Source organism: Elephantulus edwardii, unplaced genomic scaffold (genome assembly GCF_000299155.1).
Source record: "Elephantulus edwardii isolate Elephantulus edwardi_28Jun2011 unplaced genomic scaffold, EleEdw1.0 scaffold00171, whole genome shotgun sequence".
Lineage (NCBI taxonomy): Eukaryota > Metazoa > Chordata > Mammalia > Macroscelidea > Macroscelididae > Elephantulus > Elephantulus edwardii.
Genome location: NW_006399921.1, coordinates 4,574,300 through 4,595,723, shown reverse-complemented (window position 1 = coordinate 4,595,723; position 21,424 = coordinate 4,574,300). Strand labels below are relative to the sequence as shown.

Sequence of the window (21,424 nt, the reverse complement as noted above, 5' to 3'; positions counted from 1 at the left end):
CAAGCACTGGCCTTGGACAGAAGACCACCCCTTCAATCATCCCCCTTACCCCCTTACTGTTCTCTCTCTGCACCGTCTCAGGTAGTTATTTAATCCCTGTGGGCCTTAGATTCTTCATTTGTATAATTAGGCTACTTGTGCTTGGCCATCTTAGAGTATTGCTGTAAAGAGAAGGTATCTTTTTACTTTCAATACACAGTATGCATTGCATAAGTTTACAAAATCTTTGTAAACCAAACACTAGGATACAACTCAAAAACAGACCCTCTCAAGCTGGTTCCAACTCCTGCCTCCCTCAGATTTCTGAGGCTGTAAACACTAGTGGGAGGAGACTTCCCGGGCTCTCCTTGAAACTGCTGGTGGGTTCTAACCATTGGGAATCTCAGCCTTTTGGTTGGCAACACAACACACTAGGGACCACTCCACCAGCGCCCCTTACACCTAGGATAAAACTCAGGATTATTATATATTATTATGTACTGTCGAGTCAGAACTGACCCACAGCTGACCTTCTAGAAGGTTTTCAGAGGCAGTTTAATGGCATGGGAGGAGATTGCCTATCCTTATGCAGAGCAGCTAGTGAATTCAAACCTCATGGCTTCAGGATTGCAGCACAATTTTTCTACACCAGGCTGCCAGCACATCCTAAAACTCAGAATGTTGATGCTGTTGTTATGTGCCATCAAATTGACTCAAACCCATAGCGACCCTATGTACAATAGCTCTGAACTCTGCTCTATCTTGAACCAACCTCATTGTCTGACACATCTACCTCCTTTACCCCAGTCACTGAGTCAATCCATCTCATCAAGGGTCTTTTTTCTTGCACTGTCCCTCCAGCTTCCCAAGCATGGTGTCCTTCTCCAGGGACTGGGCCCTTCTTGAAAAATGTCCAAATTATGTCAGGTGAAGCTTCAAAATCCTTACCTCCAAAGAGCAGCTTGGTTTCACCCTCTCCAGGAAGGACCTGTTTGTTCACCTAGCAGTCCATGGTATATTAAGTACTCTTCTCCAGCACCATGGCTCAAAGGCATCAATTCTTCTATCAGCCCTTATCATTGTCCTGTTTTCTGATGCATAGCAAGTGATTATAAAGACCATGGCCTGAATCATACACACCTTAGTCTCTAGACTGACATTATTGCTCTTCAGTACTTTGGAGAGGAATCAGGTATCATTTGCTAAAAAAACAAAAATAAAATGCTGTGCTACTATCAACCAAAAACAAAACAAAACAAAAAACCAACTCGTTGTTGTTATCTGCCATCAAGTCAGAACTGACTCATAGCTGGTCATCTGGTTAGTCTTTAGAGATAGTAATCATGCAGGTGGACACTGCCTATCTTGCTCCCTCAGAGTAGCTAGTGGACTTGAACTGCATGTCTTTATGTTGGCAGCATAGCTCCTTCTCACCAAACCATGGCCAGTAGTAAACATTTCTATAGCGCGTGCATCTGAGGACGAGCTAACCAGTTCCCTGAGTCACTGTCAACTCTGGCAACTTTACGTGCTTTACTGTAGAGCTGTGGTCCACAGCGTTTTCATCATTGATTTTTTGCAAGTAGATTGTTGTTGTTGTTATGTGCTGTTGAGTCACTTGCAGCTCCTAGTGACCCTATGTACAACAGCCCTAAACCCTGCTCTATCCTTGCCAATCTCACTTTTTCTGACACACCTACCCCAATTACCCCAGTCACTGAATCAATCCACCTCATAGAGGGTCTTCCCTTCCTGCACTGTCGCTCCACCCTACCAAGCATGATGTCCCTCTCCAAGAACTTGTGCCTCCTTACATATCCAAAGTATGTCAGACGAAGCCTCAGAATCTTTGTCTCCAAGGAGCAGCCTTGTTTAACCCTCTCCAGGATGAATCTGTTTATTTTCCTAGCAGTCCATGGTACATTCAATACTCTTCTCCAGCACCATAGCTCAAAGGCATCAATTCTCCTTTTATCCTCCCTAGTCATCGTCTAACTCTCTAACGCATAACAGCTGATTGCAAAGACCATGACCTGTATCAGGTGCACCTTTGTCACCAGAGTGACTTCATTGCTCTTCAGTACTTTGGAGAGGTCCCTAACAGCAGACTTTCCCATCTCAATGCGTCTTTTAATTTCCTGGGTGCTGGTGCCAAGGGTGTTGACTGAGCCTTTATTCTTAGGGGCCTCTGGGTAGACCCAGACTACTAACATTTTGGTTAGCACCCAAGTGTGTTAATGTTTGTACCCCTTTACGGTAAGCTAGGGATTGCCTAGTGTACTCTGACTCAGCAGCGCAGCTCTGCTTTTCTGGCCAGACTAGCTCAGCAGATTGGGGGGCAGGTGAGCCAGGCTGCGCCTCAGTGGGGCAACTCTCCAGTGCCTGCCCTGGGCCAACGTGCTCATGTGCTATGTTCTCGTGGCGATGGCACGAGGAGAGCAAAACAAGTGGGAACATACAAGACTTCTTAGTCCTGGCACAGACACAGTATTACTTCCACGCCATTGTATTGGCCAAAGCAAACCTCAGAGTAGAACTCAAAGTCAGGGAGTAAGGAAATGTCTACTGTTTCAGAGGAGAGAAATGTAAAGTTACATGGCACAGAGCTTAAATGCTATGCAGGAGGAGTGCTGACTGGGTGCAGTCAGTCACAATGGAGAGTCCATGTCCAGTGTACGAAACACTGTGAAGAGCATCAGGCGTCATGGCAGCAGTGGGGCTGTGAGCTGATCTGCTCAGGTGGCCTGAGTAACATGGCCATCCAAGACCACAGCTTCCTACACTCCCCAAGAATGCTGGGGGCAATTTAGTGAGTGGAAGCATTCTCTGGACTCTCCCTCACTGCTGAGGGTGGAGACAAGAGGAAAAATGCAGTGTCACACCTGCTTAACACGATGTCCAAGGGATGGTGTGCAAGGAATAAGTGTGAACCTTGGACTTGGAACTGGTAACAGACTTGGGGGTGACCTGTCCCGGGTCACAGAACCTGGTTCTCCTTCAGGCGGTTTTACCTTGGCCAAGTCTCTCTGGTTCTTGCCAATTAAATGGGAACTTCTCTCTTGCTGAGAAGAATGGGTGCTCATTCCTTTTGCTTTCTTCCCAGCACAGAGCAGAGAACGCTTGAATACTTCCAACCTTGATCTCTTTTTCTGCCTTGTGATACCATATAACATGTAAGAGTAGCCATGTGATGTCATTTTCTAAAAAAAAAAAATTATATTTTATACTGGTTTACTTATAAAGTTTGTATACATTTTCACACCGGATCTTTCCCATTTTCTTTACCAACCCCTTCCTCTACCCATCAAATTGTGCGACCCTATGATTTCCCCCCCTTGCCCATCCTCACCCCTCTGCTCCTAAACCCCCACCTTGGATCCTCATACGTGTTTTACTAGTTATCTATTTCTGCAATAATGGGCTTACACAGTATTTGTCCTTATGGGACTGAGTTAGTTCCCTCAGCATAATGTTCTCCAATCCCTCCTGAGTTAGGTAGTAATTTACCTAACTAGTAAAATCATTGTGCCTACATGCTGTGTGGTATTCCATTGTGTGAATATACCATAATATCTCAATCCATTCTATTGTGGTCGGATATTTGGGCTGTCTCCATGTTCTTGAGAGGGTGAATAACGCTGCTATGAACACTGGTGTGCAAATCTTCATTTGTGCCTCAGTTCTAAGAGTAGCCAAGTCTTTTTGACAAATTAGGCACAGAGAGCTAGATGGTCTCCTGAGTGCCTCACAGAAATCAGGCCCCTGTGAAGCCTGGGATGAAGTCTAACCCCACCTCCCAGTCACTGTCTCTGTGGTCTCTGCTGAGGAAGGCAAGGGAAGGTGTTACAGACACTCTTCACCCTGAGAGTGTGGAAAGGAAGCTGCAGCAACCAATCTCTCTCCAGACTTCTCACTTCAGCAACTACCTTTTGAAGAGCAATAGCTCTTCCTGCCTCTTTGGGAACTGAAATTCCCAGCACAAACACCCAGCTCTTTCATGTGCTGGGAAGCTGGAAGGCGAAAAATAAGTTCCAAGGAAATATAGCCTGGTTTTGTCTCCTCTTTGAGCTTTCTAAAAAGGTTGCGGGTTAACCCCCTCCTTCCTCATTGGGGTCTTCTCTCTCCCCCCTCCACTGCCTTGTTCTATCTCCCTGTTTCCCCTTCTCTGTCTCATTTTCTCTCTTTTCCTTTTCCCAACTCACCTTCATATTCCTCTTTCTACTTCCTGTGTTCCTCACAACCTCCTTCCTGTCTTTCTCCCTCTTCCCCACACCCGATATTCCTTATCCCTTCTCTCTCAGCATTTCTCTCTTGTTCTTTTTCTTTTCCTCCCAACAGTGTGTGACTCTCTCTCTTCCTCACCTTCTAGTCAGGCCCCCCCGTATTCAAGATGGCCGTGGCTTGGGAAGGGTCCCACTTCTAAGGGCTCACTGAGAGCGGCTGAGCCAAGAGGTAGCCTGTAAAGTGCTCTCCCAGGCTGTACCCACCAGGTGGCTGACAGCACACAGCAACTGCGCTCCTTGCCTCGAAGGAGAGTCGTAAATAGAGGCACATACCCACCACTTTCACATGCCATTCCCATTAATCACGCTGCAAAGAAAGAAAATCAGGGGAAATCATTAAAATTACAGATGGTTAGATTAAGTAATTAGAATTTAGGCTAAAACAGATGTTTGTAATTAAGTGTTTATTTCATTGAATAAAATCCAGATTGTAAGGACTGTTCCATGAGATTTAATGGTTCTTGTCCTAGTGTTGTATTGGGAGGCAGAGTTTAAGCTGACAGGGTTAGAGACAAACGGGCATGCAGATCCCAGAGCAGCCTGGGAATTCAGCGATCTGGTGTGTGAGCCTCGAAGGGGGATGCGAGTTACAGGTGTGTGCTCAGAGACATCCTTACTTCTATTTCAGGGCAGCAGGAAGAAAGCCCGCCACAGCTCCCTGCGTCAGAATTGATTCGTCTTAATTTATACAGAGTCTTTCATTCCCCCCAAACAATTTACAAACAGTTCAAAAGAAAATAATAGTGAAGCACCAAATGAAAATATAAAAACAAGAGAATCAAGGGTTCCTTGCCAAGCGATGTTTTGGTGCCAAGAAAGAGGAGAGGATTTTAAATGATGGAGTCATTTGGGAATTTAATATTTAGAAGAGACAGGGACAAGAGATGCAGAGACCAAGGGGCCCCATCCTCACGGATGGGGAGTGGGGCTTCTGAGGACCGGAATGGGGTGGCAAGAGGAGAAGGAGAGAGGCTGGAAAGCAGGGGCATCCACTGTGGGCTTGGAAACCAAGACGTGTTTTAGAACAGAACCACTTTCCCTCCCAGGTGCTTTCTAGAGCTAAATTAGTAAATAATAGCTGAGGGAGAAGACGTTTAGGACAGCAGAAAGATGCTTCCAGATGGAAGTCTGAAAGATGGAGAAGACGATGAAACAGAGTGATGACAGCCTCTCGCATCATCAGAGGTGAAATGGGAGAGGAGAGGGGATTGGCGATTGGAGTGAAAGAAGCCAAAGGACACAGGCCTGGGGGCAGGTCGTCAGAGAAGTGGTTCAGAGGGACCAGGCGAGCAACTTTAGTAGATTGCCAGACAGAAGCCAAAACCCAAGCCCGCTGTCATTGAGTCGATTCTGACTCCTGGCAACCCTCTACTTTCTGAGGCTGTGACTTTCTGGGAGGGGACATCCCGTCTTTGTCCTGAGGAGCAGCTGGTGGTCTCAGCCTGTTGACCTTTCACTTAGCTGTGCACTAGGTAATTCAGCTTGCAAAAAAAAAAAAAAAGGGGTTGGGGGCTAACCTGGTTACACCTGGTCTTGAGGAGGCTGAACTGGGGGGAAGATGCTCCAGGTTTAGAGATCTCTAATGAGCTCACATCAGGCTGACTGTCGAGAGGACCGTGAAGACCAGACCCACTGGGAGTGGGGGTGTCACCATCCCACCCCCTCTGAAGGAGACACCTGAAGAGAAGACAGGAGCCTGCGGTGCTCCTTCCACTCAACCCCAGCCCCTAGTCTCCAGGTCTGGCCGTGTAGTTAATAGAAACACATGAAGGATCCTGAGATAGAAAGTCTAAAGAGCATTGTCAGCGGGCGCGCACTGATCTCTCAGCATCCGGATCATTCACTAATAAGAGAGCATCAGCCAAGAACACCACATCCAGACGGAGTGGGAACCGTGACAGCCATGGAGCAGGAAGAGCTGGGAACCTCGTGGGAGGAGGTGAGAAATGACACAGTGAGCTTCATCAGGGAGCCTGCAATGATGAGAGTCTCTCAAGACCAGCAACAGCCTCAAAAGCAGAAGAAGGGGGCCTTTTGAGTGGGTGTGAGCTGAGTGGGTGTGAGCACAGGCCTTTCAGAGGGCCGCAGGCAAAAATACCCCTGAAAGGAGGGGCACCCTACAGGGGCCTTCAATATCAGCTAAGATGTTGTCAGCCTCAGTAACATAAATCCTGCATTAAATTGTCTTATAGAAATATGAGCCGTATCATTTCTTTTCCCAGAAAGTCGACAAGTAGATAGTTGAATAATATCATTGGAGATTCAGGTCCCTTCCATCTGTGCTCTGTCTCCTTGGCGACAACTTCAACCTCAGACTGAAGTCATGATGGCTGTGCCAGTTCCAGGCATCACATCCAGACCCAGTGGTGACCAGAGTAGCAAGGAAGAAACTTTTCTGAGGTTCCATCCATGACTCCAGTTAAGTTCATGTCTGAAAACTGACTTGAGTCTCAGAACTTGTCCAGTGCTGAACCACACACATTGGTGAGGGGATGGGATGCTCCTGGACCAGTCAGGTTCCTCTGGGAGTTAAAGTTGGGTGCATTTCCTCTGAAACATCTGGCTTCTAGGAGAAGGGGTGGATCCTTAGTTGATGCAAAATGTTAGTCCTCTGCTGTTAATCAAAACTTTGCAGGTTCTAGTCCATCCACAGGTGTCTGGGAAGAACCATCCAGTAGTTTGCTTTTGAAAACACAAAGAGTTCTACTTAACACACGTGAGGTTTCCAAGTTAGAATGGACATGGTAGCAGCTGGTATATAGAACTGACTGATGGCAGTAGATACTGAAGAATGGAATGCGTGCTAGCAGGCATCCAGCAGCACCCTCCCCTGCCCTCTGTCTTGCTTTTACAGCTTTGTTCTAACAGGGCTTCTAAGCAGCTCTTAGCGGAGGACCCAAGTTGGGCCAAGGTGTAAACTCAGTGATGACCCAAACCCAGAGCAGGAGTGACCCAGAGCCCTCGTCCAGAAGTCTCACACATACTTCTGATGTTGAGCATATAACAGTATCCAAAGAGTGTGTCCTGTTGGACTAGGCGTCTAGGCACAAAAACTGATGAGACAAAGGGGAAACTTGGCTTGGTTGTGGAACGCAAGGAGTAAGGATGCAGAGAGAAGGGAACTGACTGGGGAAGCTGGTGCTGGGGTCCCACTTCAGTGCTCTCTCTGTCCCGCTTTGTGAACCTGGGCAGGAGAACTCTGTGAAACAGTTCTGTTTTTTTCATGGTAAAACAAGAAACCATACTAGTTGATTTCTAGAACCACTGCCAGTTTGAACTTCTTTAATTTGATGAGTCTCTGAATGGAGGAGCTAACTGGGAGTCAAAAAAGAGAGTTGGAGTGGAAATTGTTTAAATAAAACAAAGTGAAATAGCCAGCTGAAGAACCTGCAAGGCAACGTCAATAAGGGTAACTAACACCCCCTGGGGTAGATGTTCATCTAAGCAAAGAGGAATCCATAGCATTCTTAATTTCCATGTGAGTGTTTTTTGCAAGGAGATGCAAGAGGTCCATTAGTAAAAGAGCCATGTGTGCTTAGGAGAAGAAGAATTCTGTGCAAAGGACGAGGGCAGTTGTTGGCTTGTTGGGGAACATCAGGCACCATACAGGTGAGCCTCAGGTAAAATGAAAAGGAAGCCGTATGTCAAAGGAGCAGGTAGAGGAAGGGAGCAGAGCGAGCAGATGTTGGACACCGGAGTCCAGACAAGTGTGGCTGGTCAGATAGCTCCTTGTGGTTCCCCAGGCCTATGGAGGCATAGACATCAATCCAAGCTGGAGTTCATCCTCCTTTTCCTCTTGGTCTTTAGATCACAGATGTGACTTTGGGACCAGGGGCCAGAAAGGAGGGATGTTGGAGATGAGAGGGTAGAAGTTTCATTGGAAACAGAAAGGCCCAGTGGCTTCCACCAGGCTGAATGCCTGTGCTGAAAATGGGAAGTGTTGAGGTCCACCATATCTGTAGGTTATAAGCCTGAATGAATATGGGAAGAAAGAAGCAGGAAGAGAAAGGAAAGAGTAGGAGAAAGAACATACTGACCAGGTTTGCGATGGAAATGAATCAGAGCAGAGAAAACAGACTACGTGATTATTTTCCCCTGTAATTGCCTTTTAAAAAGATTATCCAAAGTCAGTTCACCCAGTTTCTCTTACACATCCCCCGGCCTAACCAACAGGGAGTAAAACTGGGAAGGAAATAAAATCACTATTTCTGGCCTATTTTCTGCCCTCCCAACTCCCTGTTCTCATTGCTCCCCAGTGCCTTGGTTCAGGTAATACTTGCTGAGAACCTGCCAATACCTTCCCAGGACCTGGAGTTACAGTTCACAGATGTGTTCGACAGGGACCACGTTCTCTCATTTGTCAATAAGGAGACGGTTGCTCGCTCACCGAGGCTCGGTAACGTGCCCAGGGTCACTCAGCATGTTAACGAGGGGCTGGAATCTAGATCAAGGTTAGCTCTAATCGTTTCTGACTCTTTCCTCTACAATGTACTGTCTCATGAGCTCAAACCAAGAAGTCACAAAATGGCCTTGGAGGGACCAGTGCTCCAGGGATCCTGCCATATCAGAAGACCCAGCCACATGGGGGAGGGTTCTGAGAGCCTCACAAGGGCCATTTCTTTTGAAAGACTTGGTTGGCATGGAAGAAAAATAGTCTAATTGCCAGTGGTCACTCTTCAGTGAAGAATTTGCTTTATAAGGAGGTGGCTTGTAGACGTCTCTGGTCCTCAGAATCACTCCTTCAGGGAAAGCTCCATCTTTCTTCCCAAGTTTCCCCAGAATAGCTCTTGTAAAGTGTTCACCTTCTAGTCATTTACATGCAGTGGGTTTTTATTGTCAGAGACCGTCTGTGTATCAGCACAGCATGGTCTGTGCCTTCATTAGATTATATGTTCCCCAAGGACAGAGGCATTCTGTTTTCCTGTTCCTATTACTTCCAACTAAATACCTCATCTTTCACCTCGATGAAACTGTGAACATCACGTTAACTCTTTAGAGGGTGGGCAGGCTGAGCCTTTTCTGTAGATTTCAACCAAGTATTAATTCAATAAAGAAATATGTGTGGGGAGCCTACCATAGGCCAGGCCCAGTGGTAGATTCTCAGAAGAATTTAAAAGTGATATCTGACCTGTCCCTTGTCCTTTGAGAAAAAAGAATCACCAAACTCATTTTTGTCAAGTCAGAACTGACTTGTAGCTGACTCTCCAGTGGGTTTCTGGGGGTCATGTGAGAGGAGGTTGCCTGTCTTTTTTTCCTGAGGAGCAGCTGGTGGGTTTGAACTACCCTAGAGGTTCCAGCTTTTGGGTTACAGCACAACTCCCTACGGACTAAGCCATCAGAGGTCATCCCTACTCTAAGGATACTGTAATTGATTAAACTCCAACCCCCTTGCCATAGAATCTAAGGCTCGTGGTAAAGATCTCTGGGGGCCTAGTGGTAAGAAGCTTTGCTGCAATCCCAAAGGCACGTGGTTTGAATCCGTGGAAGAAGGATGAGCAGTCTCCCCATGTGCGATTTACTGCCTCTGAAATCCCACTGGACGGTCAGCTGTGGGTCAATTCTGACAACAGTAGCCTATCAGACTGAATACCACTGCCATAGAGGGTTTCTGAGGCTCCAAATCTTTACAGAAGCAAAGAGCCCGCTCTTTCTCCCATGGAGAAGCTGATGGTTTTAAACTGCCAACTATGTAGTTAGCAGCTGAGTCGTTTAAACTCTGTACCACTAGGACTCCTTTGTGATTTAATGTTGTTTTTGTTGATTTAATGTTGTGTGTACCATCAAGTCAGAACCGACCTATGCCTGACTCACTGGCGGGATTTCAGAGGCAGTAAATTGCCTGAGAGGAAGACCTAGGAGGAGATGGATTGTAATCGGAGTAACAGGGAGAAGTATGTCAGAAACAGTAAATTGACTCAGGATAGGGCAGGGTTCAGAACTTTTGTACATAGGTTCACCATGATCACAGGCAACTTGACAGCACAAAATGACAACAACAAATCATATAGGAGGAGATTGTCCATTGTTCTCGTTAGATTCGAGCTGTGTACCTTTGCACTGGTAGTGGTTCCTTACCACTTCCCCTGGTTGAGGCTTCCCAGAGTATGACTCCACCTGACTTTAGTGACTTACTGCTCCCACCCCTCCCCTTCCTCTAAGTGGTTCTGCACCTCCCATCTCTACCATACAGTTCCACACTTCTAAAATGGCCTTTCAACCTTCCTCCCTTCCCCAGTTGCTTTATACTCTCATGTTACAGTTTGTCTCCCAGAATCCTTTAGTGTTCATATCTAACACCATATTCTCCATAATGTACTTTCCGAAGCACTCAAATGATAAAACATCTCACTCTTCCAGACCCCACAGAACTTCTGTGGGTCCATGACATCAGTCTCATGTTACCTATGTTTGTTTCTGTGCCCCTACACCGACCCTTCTCTACCCTCAATCTGTCAAAATCAACTACAGGAATAGCGCCTTACTCATCTTTGACCTTTGAGCTTATTAATAGATATGCTTCTTTAATACTCATCCAAGGGAATAATACAAATCAGAGCGAAACAAAAGGTGCATCTAGGAAGAGACACTACAGCAGGATATATTCTGGGTAATTGACATGCAAATTTGTAGACTAGGCAAATCTGAAAGGAGAAGCTATATACTTCCTGTCTTGTCAAGGTAGACAAGTCTCACGGTTTGGGACATTCCAGGAGTAGGGGAAGTTGCTGTTTTCTGGAGACAAGAAGAAAGTTCCTTTGGAACTCCATGGGACCCAAGAGGTAGACTGAAGCTTGAATCCTGGAGAAAATCTTGCCAAAAAGTACCTTCCTTAGCTCACTACTCAGACCTTTTGTTCAGTGACATGGGCCAAGGGAATGAATACACTCCCTTAAGTGTGTTTCCTTTGTTTTCCTTCTCTTCCTCCTGCTTCATTTGTCACCCTCTTGTCTCCTGGCTCTCTTCTGCACCTGTCACGTCCGCTCTCCGGCCCTCTTCCATCATTGGCCTGCTGTCTTTGCCTGCTGTCCGCTGGGCTTCTAGCTCTCCTCTGCCCTGCTGTTTGATGCCGTCTACGCTGTGGTGACTGCGGTGCAGGAGCTGAACCGGAGCCAGGAGATCGGCGTGAAGCCCCTGTCCTGTGGCTCAGCGCAGATCTGGCAGCATGGCACCAGCCTCATGAACTACCTGCGCATGGTGAGGAGCGGCTGAGGCCCCCGCAGGCCACACCTGGCCAGCTTGCCAGATACTCACAGTATCACTGCAGGGGCAAGAGCCCTGTACCCCTTGCCGCCTTCATATATCACAGTCTCAGATAGAGCACCCTTCTGTGAGGATTCCAGCTCAGTGGGTCCCGGGTCATGTATGCTCCCTGATCCCTACAAGCCATAGAAAATAGCTGTCAGGTTTGTCTTTAGCTTTAGACTGATAAGGGGCCCCTACGGTTTAGAGGTAGACCCACCAGTGTTGCCGAGACTTACTCCTCAGGGAGCTTGCTGGCACAGAGTATCTCACTGTGTTGGATTGTCCCTGTGTTTTCCTCCACAGCAGGCCTCCCCTGGTGGTTCACACACACACCTGTCACCACTAGGAGGACATCTGCCGGAGAAATCTGGTGGAGAGCCTAGTCATGTAGAGGGTCATCCTGATTTTGTGCAAACATGAGAGCAGATTAGCAGCTGTTCAAAGAGCACCAGTGCAATGAAGAGCATCCTCTAAAGGCTTGGAGGATGGGTGCACGAGATTGCACTCAATCTAGACTCTTAGTATGTTGTCAGTTTATAGCGCAGGTATGTTGTCGCTGACATGGGAGTGTTCTCCTCCCCAGGCAAGTCTGAATTGGTTTCGCAGCTTTTTTGAGACATAGTCTCAAGCGATCATGTCTGGAAGCAGGAGATGGTCCTGGATACATTCTGACTATTTGAACATCCCTATATAGCTCAACGGTAGATGCTCCTGTGGGGCCGCGGTGGATCATGGGGCCAATTTGGTGCTGTAACTCACTCTCTCTTGGACAGGTAGAATTGGAAGGTCTCACCGGCCACATTGAATTCAACAGCAAAGGCCAGAGGTCCAACTATGCGCTGAAAATCTTACAGTTCACGAAGAATGGTTTTCGGCAGGTAAGTCTAGTTGTACTGCTATGGTGGCAGACCTTTCTCTTCGCTCCTTCCTCAGTTCCCAGCCCATTTCTGTGATTACTTGGCACTTGGGGTGGCCACCTGCTCTCAGTTATCGCCAAGGGCAACAGGTTTCATCCGGTGCCAGCCACCTGGCCTGAGCTGGCCTCTCTTCCTGCAAAGAGGGTCTCCCATGTGGTCAGGATCTGAACACTGAGAGAGTGCCAGGAGGAAGCAGCATGCGTTCTGGGAAGGGAGTTATGTAAGGAAGGACGCCCAGGATTTGTACACTGTTAGGGATTATTCTGCTTCCTAAACTTTCTCTTAACTCCAGTGACCTCACTGGGAAGGAGCAGACTGGACTTCCTGTGGGTTGAGGAAGCCCTTCAGCATTGGACAACCATCGGTTCTTTCCTGCCCTTTCCTCTCTAACCCACCTGCAGCATCCCCGTGCCAGTCTCCCACTCCTCCACTGTCTTCTCTCTGTCAGCACAGCAGTGCTTTGCCCTTCATAGCTTCTTGCAGCTTCTGACTCCTTATCTGGTTCTCTCCCATTAACCTTCTTATGCTTCTCTCCTCCAATTCCCTCACATCCGAGGAAGCAAGGATTCTGACAGCCACTCCAGGTACCTCTCTGAAGGCCTCCCCTATCTCCCCATTGGTTAATAACCAAATCTCTTTTCTTACTCCAGCTTTCCTTTAACCTTGGAAAAGATGAAAGGATAGGAAACGAACCATTAATTACAGCAGGGTGCAGACTTATTGAAGAGTTTCCTACAAGGGACATGCCACTGATGGGGCTGTGGGAACTCCTCTTTCTAGGAGATAGTAAGAATCATCATCCTCATAATTGCTTCCGTTAATTAAGTCCTTATCATGGACTGTATTCCATGTAGCAAGGGGATTATAAATATTTTTTCACTTAATCTTACAAAGTTGTAGTTGTTGTTAGGTGCTGTCGAGTAGCGTGTGACTCACCCTGACCCTGTGAACACCGGATCTGAACCTTGTCCTTTCCTGCGCCATCCTCATCTTCTCTGACATACTTGAGCCCATTGTTATAGTCACTTTGTGAGTTCATCTTGTTAACGTCTTCTCTCTTTCACTGACCATGCACCTTTCCAAGCATGATATCCCTTTCCAAGGAATAGCCCCTTGTAAACACATGCCTACAGTATGTGAGACAAAGATTTGCCATCCTTGCCTCAAAGATTGCATTTTCTCCAAGACATATCTGTTCTTTTAGGCGTCCATGAGATGTTCAGTACTCTACAGCAACACCACAACTCAAAGGCATCGATTCTCCTTCTCCTTCTGCCATCATTGTCCAGGTCTCAAATGCATAGCAGATGATTGGAAAAATGATGTCTTGAATCAAGCACATCTTAATCTCTAAAGTACTCTTTGGAGAGGTCCCTGACAGCAGATTTTCCCCGTGCTATAATATATCTCCTGATCTGCCTGCTAGTACCAAGGGTATTGACTGTGGATCCAAGTAAGAGGAAATAATTGACAAGTTAAATCTTTTCTCCATCTGTCATATTATATATTGATCCAGAGGTGAGTATTTTTGTCTACTTGATGTTGAGATGCAATCCATGTTGAAAACTATAGTCTTTGCTCTTCTACAGCAAGCACTTCAAGTCCTCCTCACTTTCTACAAGCAATGTTATGTCATGTGCATAACGCAGGTTGTTAATGAGTTTTCCTCTGACCCCAATGCCACACTCTTCTTCATAGAGTCCAAGTTTTTTTAGTAATTTGCTCAGCATGCAGATGCAGTAGATACAGAGAAAGGATGCAGCCCTCATGCACACCTTTCCCAATTTTAAACCATGCAGTGTTCCCCTCCTCTGTTTTGACAGCTGCTTCTTGGTCTAGGTGTAGATATTGTATGAGCATAATTAAGTGTTCTGGGATTCCCAGTCTTCGCAATGTTATCCTTAGTTTGTTATGATCCACATAGTCAAATGCCTTTGCACAGTCAATCAAACAAGTAAGGAAACTTGTTGAAGTGAGGAAACTGAGGCTCAGGGAGATTTACTGGCTTGGTCTTGAATAATTAGTAATGGCAGAACAGGTTTGGAACCCACTGTAAGTCAAGTCTGAAACTGAAGTTATTAACCAATGGTGTATCAGATTCACTTAGATACTTTGTTACAAACATGGATTTTTAGATACTGCTCCAGAAGAATATGATTGGGTCAGCCTAGGATAAAGTGCAGAAACCAACACACTCATCAAGCACCCAAAGCGATTCTGACCAAACCCTGTGTCACCATCTCATTGCATCTGCCTCCTGCCCTTCTGTCCCTGGAGTGGAAGCGTCCATCTAGCCCTTCCCAGAGGTTCAGTGGAGTTCTTTCTAGGTGGGCAGTGACAGTACTGGGCTGTAAGGGAAGGGCCCCCTTTTCAGAAGACAGCAAGGTAACAGGAAAGAGTCCCAGGCAAAGCATGAGAAACCCGAGTCCCAGTGTGACTTTGTAAAGGATACTGCACCAAGCCACCCTGCAAGCAGTGACTAAGTTGCCATCAAAGTGATTCCAGCCAGCACTGAAAGTTGACTTGAAGGTGACTTAGAATATGTTAGAGCTGACTTGATGGTAACTGGTAAAAGAATATCAGTGAACTGTAGCTCTCAGTGAACTATGCAAAGAATTTCTTCTTGCCCCCTCCCATCATTTTGAGCTTATATTAAATGGAATCAGCTGCAGAAATGACCGTTAAAAGGGATGGTGTTTTTGACTTTCTGTTACCCTAAGGGATGCCCACTCTTGATTGGACTTAAAAAGTGCATTGTACTGAGCCTCCTTATTACCCATCTTTCCTCAATGAAGCCAATGGCTCTCCTGCTGTTTTCCATGGGAACCAAGTTGAGCACACCATGGGCTTTGCAGCGCTAGTCCCTAGCTCCCATCCCAATCACCTGAGCAATCTCTGCTTCTTGACAGCTGTCCTTCCTCTGCTAATTTCAGAATGAAGAAATGGTTCAGATGGTGAGAATTAATTGGGCTTCTCTTCTAGGGTGGGAGGAATGTCTGCATCTCTGCCCCGGTAGTCTTCCAATTCCATCCAAGGTGATACCAGCTGGGATGGGGAGGAGGACAAGGAGCAGGGAAGTAACAGCTCCCGAATGCCTGTGACATTCCAGACATCACGCGGGCACTTTGCACAGATCACTTCACATCATGAGGACAACCCTGCAAGGCAGATGAATTCCCATTTCACAAATGAGAAAACTGAAGCTCGAGGAGGGGAAGGGACGTTGCCAAAGTCACACTATTAGCGAGGGCTCCAGGCAGAGCTGCTTTCACATCCAGGCTCATCTAGCTCCAAACCTGTGCTCTCCGGCCCCACTCTCGGCTTTCCCTAAGCCCCCAAATCACGTGCCTCACCCAGGAATGCTGCTTGACTGTCACCTGCTGCAGATGAGAAGGACGCTGACTTCCTCATGACCATTGGGCTGGGCGTATTTCAGTAATGGCATCTTCTCATTTTGACTTGGTTTTATTCTCTCTCCTTGCCTGGGTAGGCGCCTATTAAGAGCTGGTTTTGATTATTTAGAAAGCACCATGCCGAGGCCCAGTGGGTTGTAATTGGTAAATGTCTGAACAAAATGCCATATTCCCTGCCAGTGGCTGATTAAAGGATTATTGCCATTTTTAAAATAGTCTTTCAGAGTTCACAATTCTTTTTCACCATTTAAATGAATTACTATTTTGACTGTGTGGAGAAGGGTTTCCATTTTGGGATCCTGGGGAGCTTCCGTTAGGAGTCTGTTTGGAGTCAGATGTTCCCTGTGGTGTTTTCTGAGGAGCCCTGCTGGCTTGGTGGTTAAACACTCAGCTACTAACCAGAAGATCAGAGGTTCCAACCCACCAGCTCCTCTGGAGGGTGTGACAGGATCTGCTTCTGTCAAGACGTATGACCTTGAAAGGCCCGAGACAGTGCTCCTCTGTTCTGTAGGATCCTCATGAGTTGGAATCCACTGGACAGTGTTGTTAGGATATCCTGTTAGCGTCATTTCTGAACCTGGACCATTTCCCAAGAACTAGGTATTCTAAACTTGATCATATTGCTGCCAGGTTTTCTAGATCTTTCCTCCAGTTTCTCCCCATGTGAGATCTCCTGTCTTCTCCCTTCCCATCCACCAGAAGATGCCTTTACTGTTGTTAAGTGCCATCGAGTTGACTGTGACACATAGTGACCCTGTGAATGATGGATCTAAACCATGCCCTGTCCTGTGTCATCTTGACCATCTCTGACATACCCAAGCCCACCATTGCAGTCACTATGTCAGTCTGTCCCGTTGAGGGTCTTCCCTTCCTTCGCTGACCCTCTCTTTTGCAAGCATAAAGTCCTTTTCTAAGAATTGGCCCGTTCTAACAACATACCCAAAGTTTGTGAGACAAAGTTCCACTATTCTTGCTTTCAGAGAGTACCCTGGCCTCACCTTTTCCAAGACTTACTTGTTCTTTTGGCAGTCTATGAGAGATTCAGCATTCTTCTCCAATACCACAACTCAAATGGCATTGATTCTTCTTCTATCATCCTTATTCATTGTTCAACTTTCAGCTGCATAAAAGTAATTTAAAAGGTCATGGTTTGGATCAGGTGCACCTTAGTCGTTAAACTGACATCATTGCCCTTCAGCAGTTTGAAGAAGTCCCTGACAGCAGACTTTCCCAGAGCAATATGTCTCTTGATTTCCTGGTTGCTGGTGTCAAGAATGTTGATTATGGGTCCAAGCAAGTTAAAATTGCTGACAATTTCTCTCTCTTCTCCTATGATATCGCTTATTGATCTGGTGATGAAGATTTTTATTTCTTGATGTTGCAATATAACCCATATTGGAAAAGCATCATCTCCTTCTCCTGATTTTGACATTAGAAATTCCCCTTGAAACTGTCAAGAAAAAAAGAAAAAGTATTGGAAGGCCCTTAATTTCCTTCACTTAACTTGGTCTGAAGATCAGAGATTCTGAGCAGCCCCCGAGTGGCTTTGTTAGACTGTAATAAGATGAGCACACCTTTCATCTGCGGATCGGAAATAGCTTAACAGGCTCTAATTAAGCCTTCGGGAGAAGAAAGAATGAGGCACTGGGCTTGACAACCAGAGCTAAAGATACAAGATCTAAACTTTTCCACTGGCTTAGTGTTTATCACAGCAGACATATCTCAGTATCTTCCTTTTCTGCAGTGAAGATAGTGACCCTTAACTTGGCAGAACCCAAAGGATTGCGCAAGGTAGATTTGCATGGCACGCACTTTGATCTGCCTCTTATTTGATAGGAAGCGGGCTGTTCCGACGTCATAATAGCAGAGACCTGTTGCTGTCAAGTGAGCGCTGACTCAAGGAAAGCCCATGTGTGTCAGGAGGATTGTGCTCCAGGAGGTTTATGATGGCAGATTTTCAGACCTTTGCTGCGAGGCACCTCTGGGTAGACTCCAGCTGCCAGCCTTGAAGTTAGCTCTGAGCCGTTAGCCATTTGCATCATCCGAGGACTCATTTATGGAGCCTTTCCTGTGTGTATCTGTTGAGCTGTGTGCTGTATGTATATTTAAACTTTTCAATTTTTCACTCTTGAATGAAAGCTATTCTCTTCATCTTGTGGGTGAAGAAGCTGAGACAGGAAAAATAAAGCAATGTGTCTTCATTCACATAGCTGGTAACTGCTAGACTTCAGAAGCGTGTTCAGGTCCAAGACTTTTCAAAGCCTCTGCTCTTTCCACTATGCAGTATCGTTCTAGAATATGACGTACCGTGTATTCTAGGCCTCTGATCTAATCTCCCAACCCAATCCATGCTCCCTAAATGCCTGTGAGAGAGATCATCACAGAGTCTCTGCTGGAGCATGACCTGCACTGGGAATCCAGTGTCTCTCAACCAACCACAATCCAGATTCTTTCAGAAACTGACTCAAAATCAGCTTCTGATTCTGTCCTATGGGGAGCACTGGTGGTCTAGTGGTAAGAAATTGTGCTGCTAACCCAAAGTTACCTGGTTCAAATCCAGCAGCTGCTCCACAAAAGAAAGATGAATATTTCCTTTTGGGTCATTTATTGTCTCTGAAAACTCACTGGAAGGTCAGCTACGAGGAGGTACTGACTCGCTAGCACATTAACAACAACATGACAATTCTGTCCTGTGGAGAAATCTAAAGTGAGTCTTCCTGCTTTCTTCAGAAGGTCTGGTGGCCCCATAAAGAGTTATGCCTCTAATTAAAAAAATGACAATTGATACCTATCAGAGGTTCAAGAAAAAACGATGGGCATCTCTTCTCATGCCATTTATGGCTGCTGAAAGCCCACTGGAAATCCCAACTGAAATGCAGTGAGTTTGAGTGTGAGCTCTCTCATGGTATCTTTCCAAATATTTGAATATATAACAGTTTACTTCATGTCCTTAATTACGTTTATTGTGGTTGGTGGTATGTACTGCCAAGTAGGAACCGACTCATAGCTGACCCTCCAGTGGTTTTTCGGAGGCAGTAAATCAATTGCACAGGAAGAGATTGTTCATCTTTCTCCCACAGAGTGACTGGTGGATTAGAAGCCTGTTCCTTTTGGTTGGCATAGCGACTCCTTACCACTAAGCCACCAGAGCTTCCCAGTGAATTGGTTAGTTCCTGAATTTAGTGTAAACATTTCGAGCATCTTCTTGGTGTTAAGGTCTGAGAAGGTAGACACATGTCGCAGTCCCTTCAGGAGCTCATAATCTTTTGGGAATGACAAAAATTACAGCTGACAGTTACCATATTGAGGGTAAATTGTTAGTCCCTTTATTTTTTTCCTTTCCCTCACAGGGACCCATAATGGTCCCCAGTGTGACACTGTCCCCAGAGCTGTGCCACTAGAGCTCTGTGGTGTGTCTAGGTCTCCATTCAAGCATAAGGCCCAGACTGAGGGTCGTGCCCCAGATGGGCCGGAGCTGCACAGAGCCCAGGCCTCTGTGGGACTCTCCGTTTCCTCCAGCTGAACACTCAGTTTCTAATCCCTGTGTTAGCTTTCCTCCTGGAATTGGTTTTCAAGTTTTTTATTCCTTCTGAACCCTGGGCATTTGGGGGGGGGGGTCAATGAATTACTCCATTTGCTCCCCTGCTCAAAACACATGGGTTCATTTTCACATGAACTTTTCACAAAAAGTAGACTAAGCCACTCTCTACTTACACAACAAGTTCACTTAACTCTGTTCTCACAGAGATGGAAAGATTTGGTAGGACTGGGCAAGGAGGGTTGAGTAAAAAGCCTTGTGAGCTGATAGCCAGCTCTTGTTTTCCAAAGCTGATGAAAACTCAGCCCGTGAGGGGCTGGCTTTCTGGAATAATTTGAGAGCAGTTCTGGCCTGTACCGGGTGGTGATTGTGATGGCTTTTCTGAGCCACCTTTGCAAAGTAAGGACTTTGGGATTCCTTGGCCTCTTTATAAGGCTAAGACAATCCAGCTTCAGCTCCTCAAAGTTCCTGAAGCCCCTCCACCAATTGCTGGGAACCTCTTTTTAATCTCTTCTGAAGTTTCCGCTGACAGAAGCCCACACAGATGCAAGCCTGCCTCATTTCTAGGGGAGCCTCGATCCTGCTGGTTCTCAGTGGTGGGGTATTCTCTAGCAGCTCCCTTGAGTGCAGTGAAGGCAGCTGCATGTTCTTCTCCTGATTGGAGCACCAGGGAATGTTTTTGATGGCAATTTCAGCAGACCCACTGGTAGGATTCACACCTCCACACCCCTCCCTCACTTAACCAACAAATAGCAGCAAAAACTCATAAAAACAAGCTGTCAGATCACGGGCTGCTCTGACATTACCTTTGAATGGCAGGGGATGCACAGTAAGTGAGAAAGGCATTGTCTCCGTGGTGAGGTCTCTCAGCATCTGCACCCTTCACACACACTCCTCAGCCCCTCTATTAGGAGCCTAGTGACAGCTCGACTCCATCTGTGCTAAAGAGAGCAGCCATTAAGACTCAGACAGGTTGCCAGTGGGGGGAAGTGCCTCTGTGAATGTGGTGATTGCTACTGTCTAATACATTTTCAATTTGAGGAAAGAGTTTACCATAAATATGCAGATCCTTTGAAGTTGGCTTTGCTGGGACCTGGCTCAGGGCTCTGGAGCAGAGGTGTGATTGCTGGAAATCGGGCACCTCCACTGCCAGCTTCCCACCAGGGGCATGGACCTGGCAGGGCTGGGCCAGCTGGGGAGGCTGCTGGGCCTCTGCCTCCCCCGAATCCCTGCAGCTTTGCCTTTGATGAAGAAATTCAGAGAGGATTGTCCAGGTGGAGGCAGCAGGGTGAGAGATAGGTGGTTTAGGGGCTGCTTTGAAGGTTATAAAAAAAGTGACTATTTCTTTCTTTTAATTAAGGAGATAGGAGGAGAATCAATGTGAAGTTTAAAATGAGCTTTTAGAATGTCATATCTTAGAACTAGTCCAACTGTCCTACTGTTATTTTTCATTACCATCAAGTCAGAACTGACCCATAGCTGATCCTCCAGAGGGTTTTTAGAGTCAGTAAATCACACAGGAGGAGACTGCCCATTTTTCTTTCAAGGAGTAGCTGGTAGATTTGAACTGAGCACCTTTAGGTTGGCAGCACAATTTGTTACCACTAAGCTATCAGATAGGACAGTGTTCAGATTGGTTGTTCATAGGGTCATTACAAGTCATACTTGCCTAGATGACACTTAACAGCACCACCATCAGGCTACCAGAGCTCCTAGCTTTCCTGCTTGTTGGGTGCCCTTGAGTCGGACAGCTGATCCTCCAGCAGATTTTCAGAGGCGGTAAAGTGCATGGGAGGAGATTGCCCATCCATCTCCTGCAGAGCAGCTGGTGGCTTCAAACTGTGTAACTTTGGAGTTGCAGCAGAGCTTCTTGCCACTGTTGTTGTTGTTGTTAGGTGCCATCGAGTCGTTTCCGACTCATAGCGACCCTATGCACAACAGCTCTAAACCCTACTCTATCCTACGACAACCGCACCGCCTCTGACACACCCATCCCGATTACCCCAGTCACCGAATCAATCCATCTCATAGAGGGTCTTCCCCTCCTGCGCT

The 21,424-nt window shown here is 46.5% G+C and overlaps 1 protein-coding gene across 1 annotated transcript in view; it reads left to right on the top strand.

Moving 5' to 3' along the window:
• Window positions 1–21,424, top strand: part of GRIK4 (glutamate receptor, ionotropic, kainate 4) — a 496,433-nt gene that overhangs the window by 304,501 nt on the left and 170,508 nt on the right. Inside the window, exons 9-10 of the mRNA XM_006895612.1 lie at window positions 11,304–11,456; window positions 12,278–12,382. Of these exons, the coding sequence (XP_006895674.1) occupies window positions 11,304–11,456; window positions 12,278–12,382 (258 nt within the window). The remainder of the gene's footprint in view (window positions 1–11,303; window positions 11,457–12,277; window positions 12,383–21,424) is intronic.